The following is a 27,887-nucleotide window of genomic DNA, read 5'->3' on the forward strand; positions in this document are numbered from 1 at the left end:
CTTTTTAAGACCTTAAGTATCTTGATTTGACTAGAATGCATGAGTATCATGCACGGGTTAACTTGTATATATATATATATATATATATATATATATATATTGCTTAGAAGAGTCCAAGGTATGGTTGTTGATTCACTTGGGCGCCATCTTAACTGTAATCTAAGGATCCGAATCAATTAGCTGTGAGGTTCCATACCTTGTGGTATGTGTATGCACGCATAACCGACAATTATGATAATGAAAAAACGTCACTCTATTTTGCTTACACAACTTTCTGAAGCGACTGTGCCACTAATTTGACGCTAATTTAATGGCCCTAAGAGACGACAGTATTCTGTGTGTTGTGATTTCCTTATCAGTTTGTGAAGTATGTATGGCTACTGTAAATCATAAATAAATATAAGTCGCTTAGCAGTTGATTACATATTTTACTTTACCTCACCCATTGCACTTAGTAAGTGTTCTGTCACTTAAATAATAAATAAGGACACATGAGTCTTGTTTGGTGAAGAAAAGTAACAAACTTTATTGAAAATAATTTAATCAATTAAAGTGGTGTCAGATAAAAAGCACGACCAATCAGCTATCAGCCGCTACTATGCCAAATTATGGCAAGCAAACAAAACAACATCCTCTGACACTTCTAAGCAGCGGAGTTCCACTCTCCCTCTTTTGGCTCAGTAGCTAGAACCCCCCCCAGCATAAGCGATGCCCCATAACTTCCCAAGTGGGAGTGTTACTAATATGAACCTCCCTTTTTATGGTAGAATGTTCCACCGCCACCCGAATGCATCATTGATGGCTGCTGTTTGGCCTGCTTTTCCGCAAGCCAAGATCCACCTGCAAACAAAAGCAGCCCATGCCCAAGTTTATAGAACCTCACCATTCCAGGCCGTCCCCCCAAATCTATTCTTATTGGCTGATGATTGCAAAACAAACAAGCCTTGTATTATTAACCCTTGCTGGGCATCCAGTTTTATTCCTTTTATTTTACCACAACCTTGGGGCTTATATGCCTCCGGGACAGTTACCTGCCCTCTATTATCCTTACATTTGATGAATACAATGGTCTATAAGTTCTGATTTGTTCACTGGGATCAAAATGGCATTTGTAAAAAATAATCTGACAGCTTGTTAACAAATAGCAGAACTTGCTGTGTCGATGTTTTCTACAATAATAAAACCAACAAAGGTAAAACTATTATTAATGATAATGTCTTATTATCTGGTCATCTGGATAAGCAATAACATTCGAACGATGGGACTATAGGGTAATGGTGGAATGATGGGAAAATTCTGAGATGGTAGAGAATGGAGGGAGAATGGACGCTCTACTTGAATGATTAAGCAAAAATGGGTCACAAATGTCATTAAAGAATTCTGTATTTTCATAAATTAAATGGTGAAAAAAATATTACATTATTTAATTTCCATTCACTAAAATTACATATGGAGTCACATTTTTCCATGTGTCATAAATATATGCTTCGTTTTTTTGACTTATGTACATGAATATATCTTATGAATTAATTTCCTGTATTAAAGGCCTCCATATACTTGTAAATAACTTCATATTGACCAAAGCCATATATTATGACTGTACAATATATGCAGTAGAGATATTGAGGCTTGTTATACAAGTACTAACTTCATCATTATTCCCTGAGCCGATTATCCTTATCCATCTATGTGGAATTTTCAGAACAGTCAAATTAATAAAGAAAATGTTATTTTGTGATTTTCCCAACTATATTGGAAGATAAGTATCAGCGCAACTTTATATTTATATAACTGTAGCATAATGTCAATGTGGACACTGTGATCATCTAATAAAACCCACAGAGTCCAATTAGACACACATGAGATTTCAAGGGGCTTTCATTTATGTTATCATAGTTGGTTCATCCAAAGACACCAGAATTTGCTTCGTTCCAACGTTACAAATATTGTATTTCTCTGGCAACTACATTTAGGTTCATGTAATGTATTTGATAGCTTACAAGCAATGCACAGATCTATTTTAAAATCAGAGAAGCAAGTTTTAACTGTTTTTTGTCAGGTGACCCTCTTAACAAAATAAAATTGAGACTAATAAGTATTATTACATTCATTATCACATTCATTTTAATTTTTAATATGTTCTTATGGAGAATCTTGCTGATACAAAGTACAGCTTTTATATTTATGCTTGTGAATCACCAAACAGCTGAAAGTATCACTGATGAGATATTTACTTCTGTTTACAGGGTATCACGGCAGCAGAGGATTTACTCCACCTCCGTTACTGAGCTGTATTTAAAATGGTCATTTGCAAAGTCCACAATGTGTAAGTCATGTGTGTCCATTTGAGAAGGTTTGGTAGGATAGGCTTTGAAATCTAACTCAATCTGATACAGTCCAGAGACACCTCCTGCCATACGGACGTTGTATAGTCCATATGTGTCTATACTTCCAGTGTCAACACACGAAACACTCCATCCACCACGGTTTCCCAGACGCCCAGTAGATTCCCCATTTGAGAATCCTATGGTCACTTCAACCATTACATTGTCATTATCACAAAACTGTAATGATTTGACACGTCTGTTATTTAATTGGATCTCATGTAACAAGCCACCTTCTCTGTTTCCTACAAATGATCCAGAGTGGGTGCTGTAAATAACCTGGAAGCCATTTAGAAAATCCCATTCTCGAACATTGATGCTAGTAACTTCACCATTCTTTATGTTATCATTACCTGGTGTATATAGGTGGTACCATTGATCTCTTATAATTTGAACACTGGGTGAGATGGGACCAAAAGTTGCTATGGACATGGATGGTGGTATGACTGAGGCATCATCTTCCTTTCCAGGGATGAAGTTATCCAAGTAAAAAGATGGTACAAATATCTGTAGGAGTTCTCCATTCCGAAGACCAAACATGTTTTTTATTACAGCATCACCTATATTACTAAAAAAGTAACGGTCAGGAGGGCCTAAATCATGTTCGTATTCATACTTTACTGTTTCTTTTGTCATTTCATCATAGACTGTCCCATATGGTGCAAATATAACATAAGGTGGTCCTAGAAGGATATATCTTTCGTAACCTAAGTTTATAGTGATTTTATCCTTTCTCCAGTCTACCCATTTGGAGTATATTGTTTTCATGTAATCTTTATATGTAGAAATTTGTTCCTCAAGATCTTTTCTCCAGACTCTTGTGTTGTCCTCATCATACATTTCCTTTCCATGAAGAAGCCTCTCCTTTAAAATCAATAAATGTTGAATACTATGTGTGACCACTAGAGGAATTAGTTGCACAGAGTTTTTAGACTCTGTAAGCTTGAAGAATAATTCATTACTTGCATGGATCATGGATGACAATAATGAACCTTTTTCTCTGATCTGAGCTTCAACATACATCTCCATAGTCTTATGTAGACCATGGAGCTCAGAATTTCTTTCCTGAAGTTCAAATTCAAGGATCTTCTGATCTATCAATCCTTCCACTTGGTCTTTTATGAGACTCCATATATCTTGTTCAGAAGATGGCCAGAAAGCCTTTAAAAGTGTACTTATGATTAGTCCAACTGGTATACCTCCAATGGGGGGAATCTTGGCTGTGATACTGATCAAAATATCTTTCATCCTGTCATTCCATGTGCCACCCAAATTGTTTCTACAGTTGTTTCCTACAAAAAAATAAATGTAGAAACATTACATTTAATATATTTTCACAAAATGTACTGCAAAGTAGAGATTCTGAAAATCAATACTAACACTAATAATGCTGACGTGTGACACATGCTTCTTTGCACAAATTTCAATATTTCATCACCATATGTGCATCCTGTCCTGCTATTTGATGTCTTTCCCTGTAGGTGCTTTGCATGTAATTTTGTGGTATTGTGAACAATACACCACAGTAGGATAGTCTGCCATTCTAACATGTGAGGATAGACCACAGTATCAGTTAAAAGACCAGTTAAAATTACCTCATGAAAATGATTTTGAGCCCTCAACTCGTAAATGATTTTGAGCCCTCAACTCGTAAATTTAGCCTTTACTACCCCTCCCACGGGGGGAAGGGGGAATGATGGAAGTTAAATGACTTCACTATTCTAATTTTTTTGTCAAACAATGTCAGTATACCAAATTTCAGGTCAATTGGATGAGCCCTTTCTGAGAAAATAGTTTTTTCCACAGACACACACACACTAACACACGCTGCTACACATGCAGGGGTGGATCTAGAAAATGTTTGTACCCGGGGCGATGTTAGGGTGGGTCGATTTAGGCTCGCCCCCTTTCCGACTTCTGAGGATGCCAGCGGCTGCACAGTATGTGCAGGTCCGCTCGGCAGTGACAGGCAGGGACAGTGTGCTGCCCGGCTGCTCTGATTGTGTTTAAAACACAATCAGAGCAGCCGGGCAGCACACTGTCACTGCCAAGCGGACCTGCACATACCGTGCAGCCGTCGGCAGCAAACCCCTGTTAGGGGGGGCGATTGCCCTGATCGCACCCCCCTGGATCCGCCACTGTACACATGTGTGTTCATGAGGTAAAATGACCTCACGGAAATGAGTTTGACCCCTCAACTCGTAAATTTAGCCTTTACTACCCCTCCCACGGGGGGAAGGGGGGATGATGGAAGTTAACTGACTTCACTATTCTAATTTTTTTGTCAATAATGTCAGTATACCAAATTTCAGCCCTTTCTGAGTTTTTTTTCCCACACACACTAAGAATTTAGTAGGTCAGTGTATAACTCCACCCAGCAGGTGGCGCTGCGGCTTTTTTTTTTTTCCACACACAGACTAACACACGCTGCTAGGCTTTTATATTATATATATATATATATATATATATATATATATATATATATATATAAAAAAAAACAGGGATACTCTGCACTCTCCAATCATGTGTTTGGAGAGTGCAAAGTATCCCTGTTTTCTTGTCTATAAAATGTGGGCAACCCCCTCCTGCACCCTGGTCTGTACATGGTGAGTGCAGAGGATCTATGTCTGTTTTTGTTTATACAATGTAAGTCCCATGACTCTTGCACCCCATTTTCTACATTCTTTACATTTATTAATTCCAACTTGTGCCAGGTGAGTCCCAGGTGTCCCATGGCTGCTAGTGCTTGGCTTGGAAAAGCTGTGTGCAGGTAAGTCTTAAGCCCAGATAAAATAGCATAGCATTTGATCATGTTAGGACTGACCAGAATGGGAAGACTTTGGCGTCAGTTGGTCAGCTTAACATATATTGCAATATGTGGAACTAACACTCCCTGTTTTTAATATAGAACAGTACTTGGTATAGCATTAATTATGTGTTTGGTGAGTGCAGAGTATCCCTGTTTCCTTGTCTATAAAATGTGGGCAACCCCCTCTTGCACCCTAGTCTGTACATGGTGAGTTCAGAGGATCTATGCCTGTTTTTGTTTATATATATATATATATATATATATATACATATATACATATATATCAGGGATGTGCACCGGCGACTTTTGGAGTCTCGTGTTTTGTGTTTTGGATTCGGATTTTCTCGATGTTTTGGATTTGGATTTGTTTCGCAAAACACCTGCCGAAAGGTTTTGGTTCGGATTTAAGGTTTTGGATTCAGATTTTTTCTGAAAGAAACATAAAAAGTGTTAAAATCAAGTTTTAGGGCTAATTTTCACTCCTACGCTATTATTAACCTCAATAACATTCAATAACAATCATTTCCACTAATTTAAAGGCTATTCTGAACACCTAACACCTCACAATAATTTTTTTTTTTTTAGTACAAAATATTGCAACGAGGTATCTTTCTGGACTGCGTAGAGGAGTGTTCCCCACAATATAATTAAAAACCCATCAACTGGTCTGAATTACACCCAAAAATAGTATCTGGACTGCGTAGAGTAGTGGGCACTGGGCACCACAATATAATATATATATATAAAACCTTCAACAGGGCTGAATTACACCCCAAAAAAAACATATCTGGACTGCGTAGAGTAGTGGGCACTGGGCACCACAATATAATATATATATAAAACCTTCAACAGGGCTGAATTACACCCCAAAAAAACATATCTGGACTGCGTAGAGTAGTGGGCACTGGGCACCACAATATAATATATATATAAAACCTTCAACAGGGCTGAATTACACCCCAAAAAAACATATCTGGACTGCGTAGAGTAGTGGGCACTGGGCACCACAATGTAATATATATAAAATCTTCAACAGGGCTGAATTACACCCCAAAAAATCGTATCTGGACTGTGTAGAGTAGTGGGCACTGGGCACCACAATATAATATATATAAAACCTTCAACAGGGCTGAATTACAGCCAAAAAAAAGTATCTGGACTGCGTAGAGGACTGGCCACTGGCCACCACAATATAATATATAGAAAACCTTCAACAGGTCTGAATTACAGCCAAAAAACAGTATCTGGACTGCGTAGAGTAGTGGGCACTGGGCACCACAATATAATCTATATTAAACCTTCAACAGGGCTGAATTACACTGCACATACAGCTGCTCCTCCATCCTCTCCATCATATACATGTTGGAGTTTCAGCGTGTCAAAACCTCTTGTTTTTGATAATGACAGTGCATTTTGAATATTTTTCAATTTGCCCCTTAACACTGAATGTACTTTATCTATGATACGCATCTATCTTTCTTGACTGCGTAGTGTGGTGGCCCCGGTACACAATTTGGTACCGAGGCCACAATATAATTAAAAAACCCTCCACGGATCAGAATTCCACCAAAAAAGGGTATGGACCGCGTAGTGTGGTGGCCCCGGTACACAATTTGGTACCGAGGCCACAATACAATTAAAAAACCCTCCACGGGTCAGAATTCCACCAAAAAAGGGTATGGACTGCACAGTGTAGTGGCCCCGGTAGTAAATTTGGTGCCGGGGCCACAATACCTCCTCCAACTTCCAAGTGTAGTGTTTATAAAGACAGACAGCGTCGAAATGTTATTTGTTGACTTTATTAACCCTATAATTGTCCCTGTTGCAAATATTCGTGCAATGCAGAGTGACTTTTTCATTTAAAGACTCAAGCTTTCAAGTGTAGTGTTTATAAAATATAAACAACAATACAGTAGTTCTAGAGCACGTCAATACCTCTTGGTTTAAATTATGACAGGGCATTTTACTTTTGATTTAATTTCTAGAATTTGTTGAAATTTGGTTTGACTTTTTGAACATGGCAAACGACTTTTGAATGGTCATATAGTGCAAAAATAAAAATTACAAAATGAAATTGTCCTTGGGCCTTCCCACCCACCCTTATGTTGTTGAAATAGGACATGCACACTTTAACAAACCAATCATTTCAGCGACAGGGCCTACCAAACAACTGTGGCTGAAATGATTGGTTTGTTTGGGCCCCCACACCAAAAAAACTATTTATCTCTCCCTGTACAGACTAAACAGGCTCTACTGAGGCAAGATGTTGTCCTCATCCTCAACCTCAGATTCCTCTCCCCCTACAGTGTGTACTTCCTCCTCCTCACACATTATCAATTCGTCCCCGCTGGACTCCACAACCACAGGTCCCTCTGTACTATCTGGAGGGCAGTGCTGTACTTCATTGAGGAATTTATTATTCATTTTTATAAACATCATTTTTTCGACGTTGTGAGGAAGCAACCTCACTGACCAGGTTACCCGCTGCACTAAAAACTCTTTCCAAGTACACACTGGAGGGGGGAAAACTCAGGTAAAATAGAGCCAATTTGTACAGGGGCTTCCAAACTGTTTTTTTTTTCCTGCCAGTAACAATATGGAGTGTCTGACATGTCTATTTGGATGGTGTCAGCAAAATAATCCTCCACCATTTTTTCTATTGTGACAGCATCCAATGCAGCGACAGTAGACATGTCTGCAATATTTGGCAGGTCCTTCAGTCCGGACCAGATGTTATCAGCATCCCCGCCAGCGGGTCTTTTAGGAAAACTGAGCTTTTTCCTCGCAGCCATAGATGTGGAAGAAAATGAGGGTGAAGCTGTTGGCATGTCACGGTCCTCTTCAGAGGACAATTTCCTGACCAGCAGGTCTTTGCACCTCTGTAGACTTGTGTCCGCCGGAAACAGAGACACAACATACGCTTTAAACCGAGGATCGAGCACGGTGGCCAGAATATATTCCTCTGACTTTAAAAGAGTGACCACCCTCGGATCCTGGCAAAGCGTACGAAGGGCTACATCCACAAGAGCTACATGCTTGGTGGAATCGCAATGGTTTACCAGCTCCTCCCTCACTTTCTCCAGCTGCTTCTGCAACAGCCTGATCAGGGGAATGACCTGACTCAAGCTGGCAGTGTCGGAACTGACTTCTCGTGTGGCAAGTTCAAACGGCTGGAGAACCTTACACAACACGGAAATCAGTCTCCACTGCGCTTGACTCAGGCGCATCCCTACTCCTTTGCCTATGTCGTAGGTGGCTGTGTAGGCCTGAATGGCCTTTTGCTGCTCCTCCATCCTCTGCAGCATAGAGGGTGGAGTTCGAGCGCGTCACAACCTCTTGTTTGAGGTGATGGCAGTGCAGGTTCATGGTTTTTTGATGTGCCTCTAGTCTGCGGTAGACACTGGCTGAATGCCGAAAGTGTCCAGCAATTTTGCGCGCCACCGCAAGCATCTCCTGCACACCCCTGTCACTCTTTAGGTAATGCTGCACCACCAAATTAATAGTGTGGGCAAAACATGGGACATGTTGAAAATTGCCCATATTTAATGCCCGCACAATGTTACTGGCATTGTCTGACATCACAAATCCCCATGAGAGTCTAAGTGGGGTAAGCCACTGGGAGACAATTTCCCTCAGTTGTAAGCATTCCCTAAAATGTTGTCAGCATTGTGCCTCTTATTAAAGCCTGTAATACACAATGTTGCCTGCCTTTGCATGAGCAGCCATTTTTTAGATGCTGCTACTGATGCAGCTGTTGGTGTTGCTGCGGAAGGGGATACATCTACCCAGTGGGCTGTCACAGTCATATAGTCCTTCGTTTGCCCAGAACCACTTGTCCACATGTCCGTGGTTAAGTGGACAGTGGGTACAACCGCATTTTTTAGAGCACTGAGGACACTTGATTGTACTTCTCTGTACATCTTTGGTATCGCCTGCCTAGTGAAGTGGAATCTCGAGGGGATTTGGTACTGGGGACACAATACCTCCATCAACCCTCTAAATCCCACTCCACTGATGGCGGACACCGGGCGTACGTCTAAGACCAACATTGCAGTCACAGCCGCAGTTATACGCTTTGCAATAGGGTGACTACTATCGTATTTTGTGGTCATGGCAAACGACTGCTGGACGGTCAATTGTTTGGTGAAAGACTTAGCCGTCTTACGACTTCCCCTCTGGGAAGATGACCGAGTAACAGCAGCAACACCAGCAGTGGCAGTAGTAGGCGTACCGCTGCAGGATTCCTCGGATGTATCCCGTATTGAGGAGGACTCATTCTGGCTGCTGACTTGGGCTGCAGGACTGAATCTGATGGAGATCGTGGAGGAAGTGGACGAGGAGGGTGTTGCTGGTGTGTATCCAACTGGACCACGGGATTTAGGTGTCCCTGTACCGATGAGGGTCCTAGCCCCAGTTCCTGAACTAACCACGGAACTATGAAGGTTATTCAGGTGACGTATAAGGGAGGATGTTCCTAAGTGGGCAAGATCCTTACCCCTGCTTATTTGAGCTTTACATAAGCTACATATGGCCATACATTGGTTGTCCGGATTTGGATAAAAATAACTCCACACCGAAGAGGTGCATTTTTTGGTCTTCTGACCAGGCATGACAATGGGCTTTTTCATCCCATGGACATCAGCTGTTTCCCTCCCTGGTGCCTCATTTACAATAACCACATCACCATCCTCATCATCAAGTTCCTCCACAGCACCAGCTACATCAATAGCCTCCTCCAGAGCCACGTCTTCCCGTACAGTGATGGGAAGGTCAGGCGTGACAACCACCAACACCCTTGGACTCGCCTTGGGGATTTGTGATAATTTCTCTTTAGAAGGCAGAGTTTTTTGCTGTTTTGTTGCTGACAGCATAACTCTCTTCAATTTTTTGTAGGGGGGGAGGAGGAGGAGGGCTAAGATCCTTGGGTGAAGCTGAACCACTAGTCATGAACACGGGCCAGGGCCTAAGCCGTTCCCTGCCACTCCGTGTCGTAAATGGCATATTGGCAACTTTACGTTTCTCCGCTGATGATTTTAAGTTTCGCTTTTTGCTACTTTTACTTAACTTGGGCTTTTTGGATTTTACATGCCCTGTACTAGGAGATTGGGCATCGGGCTTGAAAGACGACGTTGATGGCAATTCATCGTCTATGTCATGACTAGTGGCAGCAGCTTCAGCATTAGGAGGAAGTGGGTCTTGATCTTTTTCTACTTTATCATCCAAATTTTTGGTCTCCATTCTATGTAGCACAACATACTGCAGAATGTGTGAACTTGGTAATATTGCAGTACCAATGGACTTATACTGCAGAATGTGTGAACTCGGTAATATTGCAGTACCAATGGACTTATACTGCTGGATTGGTTTTGCAACTTTTGTGGTAATTTTTTTTTTTTTTTTATTATTCTTTTGGTTTTTTTAGTATAACTTTTTTTTACTTTTTAAAAAAATTGGGAATAATGGGGAAAGAACTATGCCCTTAGAAGCACAGAGCACTGGACACAGCACCACTGGACTGAACAGGACACAGCACAGGACCCAGCAGCACCACTGAACTCTAAATTGACAGAGCACAGCACACAGCATCACTGCACTGATACTGCAGAATGTGTGAACTTTGTAATATTTCAGTAACACTGGACTTTTACTGCTGAATGTGTGAACTTGGTAATATTGCAGTAGCAATGGACTTATACCGCTTGATTGGTTTGGCAAATTTTGTGGTAATTTTTTTATTTTTTTTAATTTATTAATGTAGTTTTTGGTATAACTTTATTGTACTTTTTTAAACACTTGGGAATAATGGGGAAATAACTATGCCCTTAGAAGCACAGAGCACTGGACACAGCACCACTGGACTGAACAGGACGCAGCACAGGACACAGCAGCACCACTGAACTCACAAGGACAGAGCATAGCACCACTGGACTGAACAGGACACAGCACAGGACCCAGCAGCACCACTGAACTCAGAAGGACAAAGCACAGCACACAGCACCACTGGACTGATACTGCAGAACACAGCACAGCACTAAACAGCACAGCTCAGCACAGCACTAAACACCACAGCTCAGCACAGCACACAACTAATCAGCACAGCACGAGATATAGCAGGACAGAGGACCACCTAACCTAACACAACCTCCCTCTACCCTGATCAATGCCCGAGTGAAGTTGGCGGCATCTAGCGGGGAATTTATAGGATCCGAGTATCGCGAGATCCGACAGCGGGATTATGAGTCAGAGCCTCGGTTACAGTTTTGAATTTGGCGCCAATACCCGGATCTGTCTCGGATCCGACCCGGATCGGCAACGTTCGGGTGGGCTCGGATTTCGGAAAACCGAGTGCGCTCATCTCCAATATATATATATATATATATATATATATGTATGTGTATATACATATGCACACAGATTATTATGGTGGTCAGTTTTCTCAACAGACTTGAGTACATACTGTATGTTCTACAACACTGACATGTTTTCTTGGCAGGAATCATTCTCATCAATTGAATGGTCAGATCGGTGGTTTTTAAGGGTTTTACAAGTATGACTGGCCACAAACCTTAATGAACATATTGGAAACTGTGGGTCAGCTGAAATCACATTGATTATTGAAACAATAGTTGCATGACTTCTAAGAACGGATATACGATATAGTGCTCTGTTTTTTAGGCTAACTTAAAGATTAGAATACTTTCTTGTCATAAATATTCATTAAGGTAATATATTGACCTTTTATGACTTTGTATGAAGACCACGTCTTGTAAATCTACATATATGTTATACCTCTATGTACAGTGTATATAAAAAGTCCACACAACCTTATTAAAATTGTAAATATTTGAAAAGTAAAGTCCGAAATCAAGAAAAATATGTCAGACCTCTTCTACCTCTAATGTGACCTTGCAGCCAACAAAATTCAAGTGAACAACAAATAGACATATTTTTATGAAAAATATAGGTAAAATAAAAAGCTATAATAATCTGGTTGTATGCACTCTTTCATAAGTTTTCTTGGTCTATCCTACTGGAACTTCCACATTCAGGGATGGGCTGGGCCAGGGGGCAAGGGGGCATCGGCCCCCCAGGCCGCTCAGTCTTAGTCCCCCCGGATGCAATATCGCCTGATTTTTACCGGCGGCCACATCTCATGACACGGGATGCGGCCGCGTCATCAATGACGCAGCCGCATCGCGTGTCATGTGAAGCGGCCTCCTGTGCGCCCCCTGGGCTGAAATCTGCCAGCCCGCGCCTCTCCACAATGCACAATGAGACTTTAAAATATGTACGTGGTCTCATTGTTGAACATCACAAATGCCTGCAATTTAAATTAAGGTGTAAAGGCTTTTTATACTCACTGCACACAATACGATTTAAAACTTTAAATAAAATGTTTCCATTTGACCGAGGTTTAAACCATCTACCGTACTCATCTTTTCCACCATAACTGCAATAGCATTGGAGGTCTTGTTGGATATATCTCCTCCCTATAACTTGCATATACACAGTGGGCCTGATTCATTAAGAGAAGTTTCTTATTTAAGCCTCCTGGACAAAATCATGGTACCAGGGCCATCTTTTCCATTGGGCACGATGGGCAGCTGCCCGGGGGCCCCACAGGCAAGGGGGCCCCATAGGCACGGCTCTTAATGAGAATAAATAATCCTGCAAAAGAAAAAAACCTGCAAAAAAAACATTCAAGGGTCACTGAGCAAGTACATCTATCTATCTCTATCTCTATATATCTATATCTATATCTGTATCTGTATACATCTATATATCTATATCTAGGGGCCCCGGTGCACTGCTTTGCCCGGGGGCCCATAATGTTGTTAAGATGGCCCTGCATGGTACAATGCAAGGGGTGCAAACTAGTTTTCTGTTTTGCACATAAGTTAAATACTGACTGTTTTTTCATGTAGCACACAAATATCAACTTTAAATTTCAGTGTACAAATAAGGTATCAAGTATTTGTGTGCTACATGAAAAAACAGTCAGTATTTAACTTATGTGCAAAACAGAATACTAGTTTGCACCCCTTGCATTGTAACATGGTTTTGTCCAGGAGACTTAAACAAGAAACTTCTTAAGTTAAGATTCTTAATGAATCAGGCCTGGTGTTACAAAGGTATTAGAAAGGAAATAAGGTTCAACCTAAACAAAAATGTAATTAGGGAACAGGTTTTTATTTATGGTATATAAATAACAAGTTTAAACAATGGATCGTGATTGCTGAGCCTTTATGTACATTATCCTCCTGAAAAAATAAATAGCCAATAAAAGTGGGAACACCGAGGCTTAGGTATAACCTTCATTGTAGTGACTGAACTACACATAGGCTTCCCTTTCTATATGCTATATATTCCAAGACAGTGACAGCAAGACGTATGTCGAATACAGGCTTACAGTGAACTCTAAAGATGGTCTGTATTTCTCATCTTTATCTATATTATCTGAAACTAGCAACTCCTTCTATATATGTACAGTTACAATATTATTTTTCCTTACACAGAATACACATTGCAGTGGATTTGAAATATATTCTTAGTCACAATCTCATTGCAGTTGTACATCAAAGTAGATCTGTCCAGTAACAAATGTGATCTGCTATTCACTGAAATTTCTGTGCATTAAAATTGATCAAGTGTAAATCTGCAGAAAGTAGCAGCATGATGCTGGATATCTCACTGAAAAGCCATGTGCTACAAATTATACACCGAAGACATTTGATATTGAAATTATGTCAGATTACTTTTTGCAATATACTGGTATATTGCTCATTAATTGTTATCTAACAACATACAATTAAATGTCAGACATAGACCCGAATGGAACAGTGTTTGGTTTGCTTTGGTACAAAGTTTTAGCAAGAGAAAACTTAAAAGTATTGCTTGCCAATGATATAAATCAATTTGAAAAGTTATCCATAAAAGAGAGTGAATGTAATATGTTGTGAAAGTCTGTAGTAATCAAGTCTAAGAGATATTGATTTTTACACCAACATTTAATGTGTGTCATTACAGTACTTGAGCTTTGTGGAAGGATGTACAAGATATTCATCTCTTATACATAGGTATATGTTTAACTACTTACCTTGCAGAAAGAGGAAGAGGAGAAAAAGGGTGGTCATACAAGGTCTAGAGCGCTTGGACACCATTCTTATGCTGAGCAAACGTTCACTAACCCATTGATTCCTCAACTAAATTGTGCATATGATGGGACTGATATTCGTTGCTAAATAAGTTAATGAATATCTAGGTTCATTGGAACTTATAAAAACAAGTACAAGTTTCATGTTTGCTTTGTCTTTCAAAGAAACAACACAATGTTTTGCAATATCAAAATGCTGAGGCTTTTGTTTGACACATAAGGTAATCTGAGATAGAAAGCATCATATAAAAAATTCAGGAAACTATGGGTGCACTTCTAACTCCTATATAAATGATGAACTGGTGTCTCCTAGGTTTCAGAAGACTATTTTATTCCTAGACTCGGTTCTGATAATCAGTCTAGTCTGAGTAGGGATGTCAGCATGCAAAATGAACAGATATTTACACTGTTTGATTATCAGGTAATGCTTGAATGTTTGGAGGCAAGGAGAAAGCCTTGTTGTACAGGGAGGGAGTGGGTGCAGCCTGCAAAAAGTCCTGTAACCGGGAATGGGGGAAAGTAATGAGTGTGGATGAGAAGTGGAAATCTTGGGCAGAGTGGAAGGGTCAAACTAGTAGATATTTTGAGATAAGGGAAGGGATGTATGTTGGTGCAGTTTTATAAATGACTATCTTATTTTGATAGTAATAAATAATAAGTATTTTATATTGGAATCGGTAAAGTACAGGCACCAAAGTAGGGACTGACAGAGCGGATCAGCAGTAGAAGAATGTTTTGCAAGGAAAATCTTCTTGTCAGTCTTGTTGCTTCATTCAAAAATTGTAGGGGGTATATGTATCAAGCTGCAATTTTGAAAATCCAGCGATTTTCTCGGGAGAGTTGAAACTCGCTGATATATGAAGCTGAGATTTCATGTAAAATCGCGTTAGATGTTTTTCTGTCAAAATCGCTATTTAAAAAATCGCTAGAGATCGGAGACCTGACAGTTTGGCACTCTAGCAATGCAAGTCTCAAATGTATGAAGATGTGATTAAGCAAACTCTCCCGAGTTCCCTTTAAAAATGGCTAGATACAACACGCTGCATCCTAGCTGCGTGATTAGTAAACACATCCCTGTTACACTGCCTGTCTATAGAGCCGGAGGTCCCGCGGCTGTCAAAAATTGAAAAAGACATAAATGTAAAAAATAAAATGCGTGGGGTACCCCCATCTGAGCACTAGTGCTGCCAGACTACTGCTGGTTATGTGAAAATCAGAAAAATAATTGCGTGTGAACCCCGCAATTTTCACATAACCAACACTAGGCAAACCAGCCGGGGTGGTTGGCACTATAGCAGGGGGACATGCAGAAGGGGTCCCCCTGTCATAATGATAAACCAACCCCAGGTTGTTCAGCGCTGGGCTATATTCCCTAGAGAGTGGGGTCCACCATAAAAAACGAGCGGGTCCCTCCTCTAGGAATACCAGCCCAGTACTGAAAGCACTAGGGCTCTTCCCACACCCCTGGACGGTGGGTGTAGAGTAAAATCGGCGATTATAATGTAAAAAAACCAAACTGACTCCATTTTGCTTTGTGGAACTACAAGTCCCAGCCATGCCAGGGTGCCATAAACAGTTTGGTCATGCTATTGCTTCTATAACTACAAGCACCAGCATACCCATAGCAGCCAGGTCATGCTGGCACTTTGAGAACCACAAGTGCCAAATTGGCCTGACACCCATGGCTGGCTGAGACCTGTAGTTCTACTAAACAAAAATGTTTAAAAAAACACAAACTCCCTCATTAAAACCACATACTATTAATAAAAATAAAAACCCCAATAAAAAAACATAACACAGCCTCTTTTGTACCACATAAATTTAATAAAAATAATAAAACCCAAAATGCTCACCTATCTGAATTCTTCTTCTTTTGTCAGCAGCTTTTACTCTAAATGTGTTTAAAAACCATGTCCATAAACATTTATAGATCCAAATGTCCATGCTTGTAACAATGTCCATAAATAATTATAGATCCAAATGTCCATGCTTGTAACCATGTCCATAAATAATTATAGATCCAAATGTCCATGCTTGTAACCATGTCCATATATAATTATAGATCCAAATGTCCATGCTTGCAACCATGTCCATAAATAATTATGGATCCAAATGTCCATGCTTGTAACCATATCCATAAATAATTATAGATCCAAATGTCCATGCTTGTAACCATGTCCATAAATAATTATAGATCCAAATGTCCATGCTTGTAACCATATCCATAAATAATTATAGATCCAAATGTCCATGCTTGTAACCATGTCCATAAATAATTATAGATCCAAATGTCCATGCTTGTAACCATGTCCATAAATAATTATAGATCCAAATGTCCATGCTTGTAACCATGTCCATAAATAATTATAGATCCAAATGTCCATGCTTGTAACCATGTCCATAAATAATTGTAGATCCAAATGTCCATGCTCGAAAATATCTTGTGTTCTTCTGGTCATCAAGATCCCCTAGTTGCTTGCAGTCTTCTTATCTTCAGACAACAAGGGCCCCTATATTTGTAAAATACAAATTGGACCATGATACATTTACCCCTAGATGTCTGATGTAGGGGAAGATCAGTAAGGATGGTATTGCCATAGTCAAAGCAGGAGATGATGAGTGCATGTAATAAAGTTTTAGCAGTATCTTGTGTGCAATATGTGCATATTCTGGAAATCACTCAATGAATGCACTATTCTTTGCAGCTTGTCAGACAGGTACACAGCATTCTAATAGAATTCTTTATCTTTATATCATGAAACAGAAGGGTTGTTGTTAGAATTTGAGGCTAGTGTAAGTATAAGGATTCCAATGGTGAGGAGCTGTGTAGGGATCAGATGTATGGGAATGTTCATAACCAGAAAAAAGGTTACAGAAGTCCACCATCATCATTTATTTATATAGCGCCAGCAAATTCTGTAGCTCTTTACAATTGGGGACAAACTTTCGAATGAATAATTGGATGAATTAATTTTAAATGGATAAATATTGATTATTAGAAACATAAGCAAAAGTAGAAAGCAGTAAATAAATGAATATTATGGTGAGAGTGGACTATAAAATTCATGTAATAGGAACAGTATTTAAAATGAATACCAAACCCTAAACAGGTATGTGCAGCTAAAAATGAAATAAAAAATAAGTATAAAACTGTCAAAATGAAATGTAAGGATCTTGGATATGTTATAGCATTGATAAATGCCGTTTTTGTAGAGATAAAACACCAGGCAGAATGTTGGCAGTGGAGCGCCAGATACACACAGTGCTGCTCGAATGTATAGAGTAAAAATGTCCCTGTTCACTATAACTAACTCAGCTCTTACCCTGTCACGTCCAATAAGACTTGATGGTCATCTCTCGGCGTCCGATTCAGTGCTTCTCTGCTGGTAACTGCAGTCCCGGTATGCTGGAATGCACTATAGAACGCAATGGACTTCCTGTATGGTATAGCATGTGGATCAAAAAGGGCGTGTATTTCCTTTAACTCGTTTCATCCGTAAAAGGACTTTCTCAAAGAGTACTAGTTGCTGATTAGGAGGGCGATTGAAGGCTGTTCTCCTTACAGTTTTTCTTAAAAGAGTTTATTATTAAAAACCAATCATTTAAAAAATGGGGTCCTAAAATTAAAGAACTGTGCTAATTATTCCCATTATTATGCTCACAACATTTAGGTCTTGGTATTGCAAAGTTAAATGATACTGGTAAAATAAGTTAAAATAAGTTATCTGTTTAAAATATTAATGATAATAGTTTAAAAGGTAATTACCCTTCAAATGAAATTACTTATTAAAAAACTGGTTATGTATATAAATATGGTAATATAAAAAATCATTACATATCAATATATTCTTTAAACTTAAAAATAAGTCTCCAACTCAGACGATTATATTTTAAAATTAGGAGACCTAATAGTGTTATATCTCCCTTCTATTGCACGGTATTTATTAATGCTATAACATATCCAAGAGCCTTACATTTCATTTTGACATTTATACTTACTTTTTACTTAATTTTTAGATGTACATACCTGTTTAGGGATTGGTATACATTTAAATACTGTTTCAATTGCATGAATTATATAGTCCACTCTCACTTTAATCTTCATTTATTAGTCTCTTGTTGCGCTCCTACTTTTGCTTATGTTTCTATTTTTATTTAATTAGGAGCAGCATAAGCCACACAACTCAAGGATTCGCAAAACCTACGGATTTTGGTTTACCAACATAGGGTGGAAGACATGTCTAATAAAGGAAAGAACGCAAATAGTATTATGTCGTTTATCATCCAGTGTTGCTAAACCGAATATCCACTTTGTGTGATCTAAGAGAGGTGCTGGTGGAGAATCTAGAGACAAGAAAAAAAATTGTTTCTATTTCATGTAATTTTTCCGATTAACACTTGATTTATTTGCATAACATACGCATATATTTCCCTATACATTTGCCACATGTTTAAATGGTTATACTGATAGATATTGATGTTGTATTTTATGGTGAAAGGAATTGCTAAAATCTCTGAGAAGTTATTACCAACATTTGGGAAAATATTTTTCTGTACAGAAAACAAAGGTGTATGTGAATTGTGTGATTGTGAAAGTACAGGTTAAGGGTAAAGGTTATTGTTGAGAAAACAGAGTATAAAATTGACATTAAGGTAGGTATACGAGGTATGCGATGAAAACAGAGGTTTTCTTCATAATCCCAATTGTAATCGTAGAGTATGCAGATAATTAGCACCTGTAAGCTGTGCGATCAGACCGCATGTGCTGCATACGCACCCTGATTGTGAAATTGTGGATGGTGGGAGGAACTTCACTGGAAAGGCAGAGTATTGTTTTGTGCTGCGAAGCGCTGAGGAGTCCGCTTTCACATGGGCACTAAACACTGATATTTCCATTCTCCCAGTAGGAAGTGACTGTGTTAGGGACCTCATTGTGTACGCTGGCAATCGTGTGAATTGTTTAGTGGTACACAGTGGAGAAGAAGTGAGTATACGCAGCTTATAGAATTTATCCACAATCTCTAGCAGGAGTTTTGCGATGCGAAGCGATGAGGACACCGTTTCCACATGGGCATTAAACAAATGTATGAGATGGCTTATGTGACCTACGCACAGGTCAAAGAAAGCCCAATAGGGTCGGTGAAGTATGTAATGGGCAGGAAATAAGGTAAATATGCATTGGCATACTGTGAAAAATGGGTCAAAATGACCGTTGAATGTGTGAAACCTTTTTCCTAAGTTGGTCATTTTGATCCAGAGGTATTGAGTACGGGTAGTGATAAAAATGTTTTGTGTAAATCCCTAAACTAGAGAAACACACTGACTGTTTAAAACTGTGGTAACAGGAAGGGAATATTTTGCATGAGAGAGCAAAACAAAGATAGTGAATACAGGCGAAACCGCTGCTGTCATATGCTGACAGTGGGAGAAAGTATAAACGATACTAAAACGAATCAAAAAAAATTAACAAATGTAAATTAAAACTCACATTAAGTATTACAAAAAGGTAACGTTTCCGAAAAAGATGATAAACCCACTTTTGTTTCAACAATAGCCCTGCAATTAACATACAGGAACTACCACATAGGCAAGAGAAGGTTAGTGGTCTCACCCTCGGGCAGTGGTTGGAACCAGTGAGACAGGTTTAGAAATCAATAGACTGGAGAGAGATTAGTATTCCATTCAATGGCATGCCCCCTCCCTTTAGATTGTTCGCTCCTTTGAGCAGGGCTCTCCTACCTTCTGTTTCCATCACTTTTAACTGCGCTCTCCAGCTACTCAGCTCACCTCCTCTCAGTCCCTCTGCCCTCTGTCTCCTCTCGCTTCTCTCCGCTCCCCTCAGTGACTCTCAACCTGTCATCCATGCCCACCCTCTTGGGCCATAGTTACCTGCCTGTACTCACTTTTCCCCTCCCTCCCTCTCTTTCATTCTGTGCCTGAGCCCCCAGAGTTATAGTGCTTACTGTTACTTGTACTGTGCTGTTTCACCTTGTATTGTGCCATTTTTTGTCCTTGTACGGCGCTACGGATACTTTGTGGCGCCCTATAAATAAAAATTAATAATAATAATAATAAATGCCAAATCTTTAAAACCTGAACAAACAGTCTCAACACACCCACCTTATGTGGATAATAACAGAAGTGCAGTCAGGGAAAATAGTAAGTCTTGTAAATTTATTCATTTTAGTGAAGCCTCAGTATTTTGGCACAAGCCTGGCGTGACTGTTTTGTTGAACCAAAACGATGGGTCGGTTCTAAGTAGCATGTAAATGTAGTATTGCAGTGTTCTGATTTGTTTATTTCATCATACTAAACACTTATTAGTTTATTTCTTGTAGACAAGACACAATATTGCAAAGGATACATTACAACCATGCCAGACAAGGGTTAAAATACTTTAAATACTGTCTCATCCAGGGTCTATAACAATTGACAACAGACAGGATTCAGGCTATACAGGATATGACACTGACACAGAATCAGCAACAGATTTGTGCTTTCTGAGGGATGTGGGAGTACTGGACATCCTGAATCGGATCCCAGTTTTTTTTTTTATATTTTGGCTTTACCATGGCAGGAGTTGGTCTCATCTTTAAGGCCTGAGCTTGTCTCACATACTGAAGAGTCAGAGCAGGCATTCTTTCATATTAAAGAGAATCTGACTAAAAGCACCTGCTCTGGGGATGCCTGATTATAAAAAAGTCTTTGCGCTGTACTGTACAGAAGCCGATGGTTGTACAGCAGGAGTCTTGACATAGACACTGGTTCAATTCAACTGTTTATACATGGCATGCGGTATCTGCCTAAATTACAAATGTCTCCTAAGCAAGGTGTACAAAATGTGCCTCCAAATGCACAAAGGGTGGAAGGAGAGGAGACGAAGGGTGAATTTGGCAGGTATACAGATACGCATGATTGTGTGGAATATTTGAATCAGACTGTTACCGAAAAGACCTGACATAAGTGACACTCCCTTAGAAAATGTGAATATTTTGTATGTATTATGTTCTATTATTTCTCATAGACAGATAGACATGTACTGGTAATACTGATATATAGATGAGGAAAGCGCTATAGAAGCTGAATCTGGGCCAGCCTCACATAACCCAAGTAGCCAAGCCTGTGAGATTGAGAAAGGCATGTGAGTTGGAGTTAATATGTACACTGACTTTAAGTATGTTTTAAGATAGCGCGTGACTCTGGGGCTTTATAGTGTTTTAGGAACTTTTATAATAGTAACAGGACATCAGTAGCACAGTCACACACACAGAATGACTTTTGACAGTGATAAAAAGACTCAATATCAATGGGTAATAACATGGCTGACAGAGCTGCCAAGTGGGCAGCAGGTTTATCTATGACAACTGACAGAATAATGGTCTTTGAAACAATAAACATACAAGAAACAATAAACATACAAGAAGTAATTAAAATGTAAGATTTGTGTTCCCTACAGGAAAAGGCGGCCAGGAAGGCAATGGGATGCGGTTCAATAGTCCTCCGGAATCTGGAGAAATGGACAAGGTAGGCCCGTGGCTCCCATAGCATATCTCCCAGGCCTTGCACATGGTCTGCACATGGTCTGACTTCTCTGGGTAAAGAAGGTATGTGAGAGCTGGTAAGAATACTGGTGTGCAACAGACTTTTCTTCACAAGCTAGTGGAAAGGCAATGTCCTGTCTCACTTGAATGAGGAAAAATGTTGGGAGGACAGTACCAACAGAGCCATCTCATATCCCTCCTACAGATAGAGTTTTTCCAGGTAAAACAAATCAACTGCATCCAATTTCCACCTTGCAGTAACCTCAAGTATGTACTTTTGTATTTTCTAACTGGGTAAAGACATTTCCAGCAGCCACTAATACTACTGTTTCATACCCAAGAATTTGTATGCAGATATTGTATCCCTAGAGTTACAGAAAGTTATAGTTGTACTCATTTTACTGGTGAAATCTTTCAGATCATGTATGAAACTTATGGGCATTTGATAGTAAGTTATTTGCTCTCGATAGGAGACAAGTTAGTGGAAAAGTAGAGAGGATAAATGGTACTATCTGTTAGGAACCCCTCTAGCCGGTACAGCAAAACCCGGAGTCTGCTCTGCAAGTCTGGTGTTCACTGGAGCCCCTAGTGGTGGGGACAGACTTGGCCGCAGACTAACAGAGGGTCATGAAATGCGTACCGGCTGGGGAGAACCCAGGAAAGTGGAGTGAAGTCCAGGCAAGGGTCGAGGGCCGGCAGCAGACAGCAAATCCAATAAAGAAGCGGGGGTCAAGGGTCACGAGCAAAGTCGGTAAACACGCCAGGGTCGGGGTCACAAGAAACAACAGGCAGGGTTCAAATCTAGGCCAGGGGTCATACACAGGCAATCCAACAGAATATCCACAGGACAGGAACAAGGAGCAGAGCAGGTCAGCAGAACTGATAACAGTAAGCTATAACCGGCAGTGAGACTGCAGACCTCACTGCCTTTAATACACAGATGGCCATATCAGGGCTTGTATGCACCCCTGCAGGCTGATTGCATGTTACAGAGCCAGACCAATCAGGGCTTGGCCCTGAAGTACACATTTGCAGGCTAATGCCTGTCAATTCAGCCCCAGGCTGAATCTAATAAAATGATCTAAACAACGCGCGTGCGCGCCCGGCTTTCTATGCTGCCGGGATGCCGCGCTGAAGAAGCGTCCGACCGTTGCCTTGGCAACGGTTGGGCGCTGGGCGGAAGTGACGTCCCGGTCATCAAGGTGACGGCGGGGACGCCAAGGGCCACAGGAAGTGAGCCGCTATCCAGAAAGAATGGAGTAGAGTGATAGTTGAAACTAGATTGGAGTTGCTGGAAGCTTTTGCCACTAATGCTCCCCAACATCAGATCCACTCCTAAACCAACTCTTAACCTGTTGCCTTTGGAAATACTTTTTGACAAGCAACCTCATTTGATGGTAGATTCCCAAGATGAGTTAAATGTAATGATGAAGAGACTGTTCAAAATCTTATAAAGAGAAGCAAATAGTTAGACAACAACAAAGGAAGTTTGAATCACTGTCTCCTGACACTAACTGTCATGATGTTGGACTGGGAGGATATGCTGTTGTAACAGGCCTAAAAAAATGGCCACTGACCTCCATTTTGGTGTATTCATACTTTTCTGTGTGTATTGTAAAATGCTTATCTAATCAAAGACTGGGCCAAGAACACTCCACATATAATGCCAGAGCATTGTCTCAGATGCTTCTGCACATGAGCGAGAATATATTATTTATTATCAGTAATGTACCAATAGCAATTCTGAAAATATGTTTATACCCTTATATGTAAGTTGATTCTAAGACCCTTTGTTCTCGGAGTATAAAACTGGAATGCAACCAGAGAGGCACTTGCCTCATGACTGGACCTTGATGGAGAAAGGTGCCTATTGTTTTTCCAGCTTTTGTATGAAAGAGGGGTCCTGGAAATTGACTGTTACTTGAACATATTGGAAGCTAAGTATTTGATTTGCTTTTTCTTTTATGTTATGTTTATCGTAAAAATAAAGGTAAATGTCACAATACATCTTGCATTCATGAGTCATTAACTCTTTGAAACCGAAAGAACCTCATTCAACCTGGAACAGTTATGAACTGTAATTTCCTACGCTCAAGTTGTTTAACAGACAGATGAAAAGGCCCATTCCAAGTGTTGATGACCAGCACCACATCTCTGAAAAGTAGCAGAAAGAGAGACTTGGATCAGTTCCATCCACTGCAGAGAAGGCAATAGCCTGAAAAAGGATAAAAATATAGCCAAGGATGACACTGGTGAATCTGTTCCAGGAGGCCTAAAATCGCAATTAATAACACCTGAGCCAAGGACTTTGCAAAGACTTTTATCCCATCATGGAGCAAAGGGTTTTGTGTTTTACCCTTTCCAGTGTTTTTTTCTCATTCTTACTATTTTTCCAGGACATTCTATTTTTGCAACGGTGATCAGGTGATGGAGACTGGTTCAGGTAGTGATGTGGAGATGGAGGAGAAATTGTAAACACAATCAATCCAGCCAAATACACTATTGTCACGGGCACTAGGAGTCTTTGCCCAGGATATCACCAGATGATGTTCTTACCAGAGTAATATAGCTGGCACTATGGTCCTCTGGTAGCAGGGTGACTAACGGAACAGGAGAATCAGCAGATGGTGAGAGAATGCTCAAGGAAAGTCTATGACTAGCAGCAACTGGTAATGACTTAGATGTATGAACACGATGAACCAAATGGACGAGTAAACGTGAGGAGAGTCAGTGGTCTGCGTACAGCAAGTTGTACCACTGCTATAGTGAGAAGGAATGTCCAGGAGTAGAGAGGAGGTAGTGAAAGTCAGTGGTCTGCGTATGGCAAGTTGTACCACTGTCTATAGTGAAGGGATGGATTCCAGGTGCAAGTAGGTAACGGGGAAGTCAGTGGTCTGCGTACAGCAAGTTGTACCACTGCTTATGTGAGAGGATACTTGTAACTGGTGCCAATGGGAAACAGGAGTCAGTGGTGTGCGTTCAGCAAGTTGTACCACTGCTATATATATGTGAGGATGGGCACGAGGAGATGAATGGAACACAGAAGATACACGGGAGGTACGAGGAACCTGATCCCACGATGATAACCACAATACAATAATAACTGACAAGCGCTGCTCGAAGTATACAAAGTCACTATAGAGATCCAGGTAAATGGAAACAAAGTCAATAGCAACAATAGCTTCAGTAGATGGAGAACTCCGGAGATGAACACAACACAGTCCAGGTGGATATGCAATATAATAGCAAAGTCAATGGAAAGTAAGCATACTGCGGTTCAGGAGAGCAGGCTGTCACGGAGAAGTGCAGGGATACCTGAACAGCTGAACGCCGGCAGGAGGAGAGACCACTGGAGGATGGAAGCGGTAATCAGGTTGGTGCAGCGCACGAAAGGTAACCGGTAATCAAAGGAGCAATACTCTGGAAGCAGTAGTAAATACAACTGGAGACACGATGAACACGGGAGTGTTGAGGTGGTCTGGTATCCGGCAGTAGTAGCGGAGACAGCGGAGAGCAGACACGCTGAACACAGGAGAGTTGAGACGGTCTGGGAACCGGCAGTAGTAGCAGATAGGAATCAGCTGAGTGCATACACAATGAACACAGGAGAGTTTGAGACGGTCTGGGAACCGGCAGTAGTAGCAGATAGGAATCAGCTAAGTGCATACACGATGAACACAGGAGAGTTGAAGTGGTCTGGAAACCACAATCGTAGCAGACAGGAATCAGCTGGAACTGAATACACGAGGAAACACAGGAACACCTTCAGAGGCTCATGGGGAATGAGACTCCAAGATCAGGCAACTAGGTAATGATCACAGGTGGTTTAAATAGGGAGGGTTGCCTGATCATCCAATTAAATAAAAGCAACAGGTACTGAAGGTTTCATAAGGGCTGCACATGCGCAGACCCTCAGGGTGGCGGACGGCCACGGTTCCTGAATACAGGAGAAAGGGTACTCACAGTCCGGTGAGTGACAACTATTCAATTCGGAGGGTAAAGAAAACATCTGCTAACCTTGAACCTCGGAGACAGTGTGAGGGGCTATTGTCTAAAGAATATTGTGTCTGTAAGTACTGTGAGCCAATAGTTGAAGAGAGGCACATCCAGCGATGCCAGTCCAGTAATAATTTGGACTTGGGTGGGCATCCATGAGAATGATTATCCTTCTCTGGTGGGTAAGGTCCTAGACCAAACTGAATGCTGGGTGTGCTCTCGCGTGCCTAAGAGACAAAATAATGTAAGACTAGTCCCATTCCCACTAAACATCTCTGAGGTTGTTGAATTACAGGGGAGGGGAGACCAATAGAAAGGAGATATAACACTATTTGGTCTCCTAGCTTGAAACTTCGCCAATACTCAGTAGAACGGTCAGTGCTGTTCCTGAATTTGTCACATGCAAAGTAGCTGAACCAAATGATCAGACAATAGCCCGCCACACAAGTGTTTATTAAAGATTTATTAAAGTATGGTTAATTAGAAAGTCTGAAGGGCATCATAAACATAGTCATGTTAATAGACATAAGAAAATATTGATTGGGAAAGTTCCTCTAGGTTATTGTATAAATGTTATGCAAGCAGAGAATTGACTTGGAGAGATGGAAATGCTAGACAGGGGGAACTTTATTAGAATATTGTGCATTGATGTAACATATTATATTGTGCCTTATATCCTTCCAGACAATGTATTATATATGTGGGTCACTGCCGACCGCGACGCTGTTATCGGTGCTGTTAAGGGGCATATAAATGGTTAGAGCTCAGAGATAACTATTTGAGAGCCCTGCTACTTGTGGATTTATCTTTGATATATTTTTCACATGGTGCATTAGTCTTATCTATATATTATTATTGCACGCTACTACACTAAGGGTTTTTGGTATTAGAGTGTATTTCTCACTTATTGCTAGCTACACTATTGTGTTTTTTTTTTTTTTTTTTACATGTCATTACACTACTGGAGATGGATGAATGGAGTTACAATTTCATTGTTTGAAGAACTCTGATGCAATATAAGGATAGGAACTATAACCCTTGCGTGAACCCTTTTCCACATGTTATTTAAATGGGTGGGGTGCTGAATAATGATGCGGATTATTCTGACAAGACTTACCCCAACGTCTTCACACCAAAGGGCTCCTACCCAATGAGGCTCCAGGACGACTGATGTGCAAAGCGACTGGAAGCAATCGCGATGAATGAAGAAGTCGTTGTGTCTTGATGACGTCACTGCCGACAGCGACGCTGTTATAGGTGCTGTTAAGGGGCAAATGTAAGTATGTTGTCATGGACAATGTACTTTACAAAGCGTTGTACATTGTCGATGCCCGCATACTTACATTTCCCCCTTAACAGCACCGATAACAGCATTGCGGTCGGCAGTGACATCATCAAGTTGCGGCGGCATCTTCATTTCATTGCGATTGCTTCCAGTCGCTTGACACATCAGTCGTCCTGGTGCCTCGTCGGGAAGGAACCCTTCGGTGGGAAGATGTTGGGGTAAGTGTTGTCAGCATCTATATATGCTGACTACAACCGATTTAAATCAGGAACTAATCAGTTTAGGACTAACTATATCCTGTACATTTATTATTAATATTGCTTTTTCTAGTGATTGATGGTGTGCGCATGTGATATACAAACCTCCTAGTTTTATTTGTTGAAGGCTTAGTGGTACCCTTTTGCATAACACGGCAGCAATCCATATTTATTATTCCTTGATAATTTTCCACTATTTTCACTTCTTAAGCTGCACTCATGTTCAAATATAGGGAACAGAGACAACTATATGTTAAGGAGATTTTTTACAGTGATGTGAATAGTAACCTTATAGACAAGGACCTAGAAGGATCTATGGATAAATTGGAATAACTCCTACAAGAGAAGAGGATATGGTGGGAGACCGTAACTTTAGAATATTATATAGCAGATCAAATTATTCCATTAGGCTTAAGGATTAAAAAATGTACCTCCTTTAATAATCATACTAAGGAATTTGA

General features: G+C 40.4%; 1 protein-coding gene across 1 annotated transcript; it reads right to left on the bottom strand.

The window, feature by feature from the left end:
- Nucleotides 1-498: 498 nt before the first annotated feature.
- Nucleotides 499-14,386, bottom strand: LOC142151068 (pesticidal crystal-like protein Cry17Aa). Its single transcript, XM_075206361.1, has 2 exons — nt 14,291-14,386; nt 499-3,676 (listed from the first exon to the last, which is right to left on the bottom strand). The coding sequence occupies exons 1-2, from the start codon at nt 14,352-14,354 to the stop codon at nt 2,268-2,270; spliced, it is 1,473 nt and encodes a 490-aa protein (XP_075062462.1). The 5' UTR covers nt 14,355-14,386; the 3' UTR covers nt 499-2,267.
- Nucleotides 14,387-27,887: the final 13,501 nt, after the last annotated feature.

This window comes from Mixophyes fleayi, chromosome 4 (genome assembly GCF_038048845.1).
Source record: "Mixophyes fleayi isolate aMixFle1 chromosome 4, aMixFle1.hap1, whole genome shotgun sequence".
Classification (NCBI taxonomy): Eukaryota; Metazoa; Chordata; class Amphibia; order Anura; family Limnodynastidae; genus Mixophyes; species Mixophyes fleayi.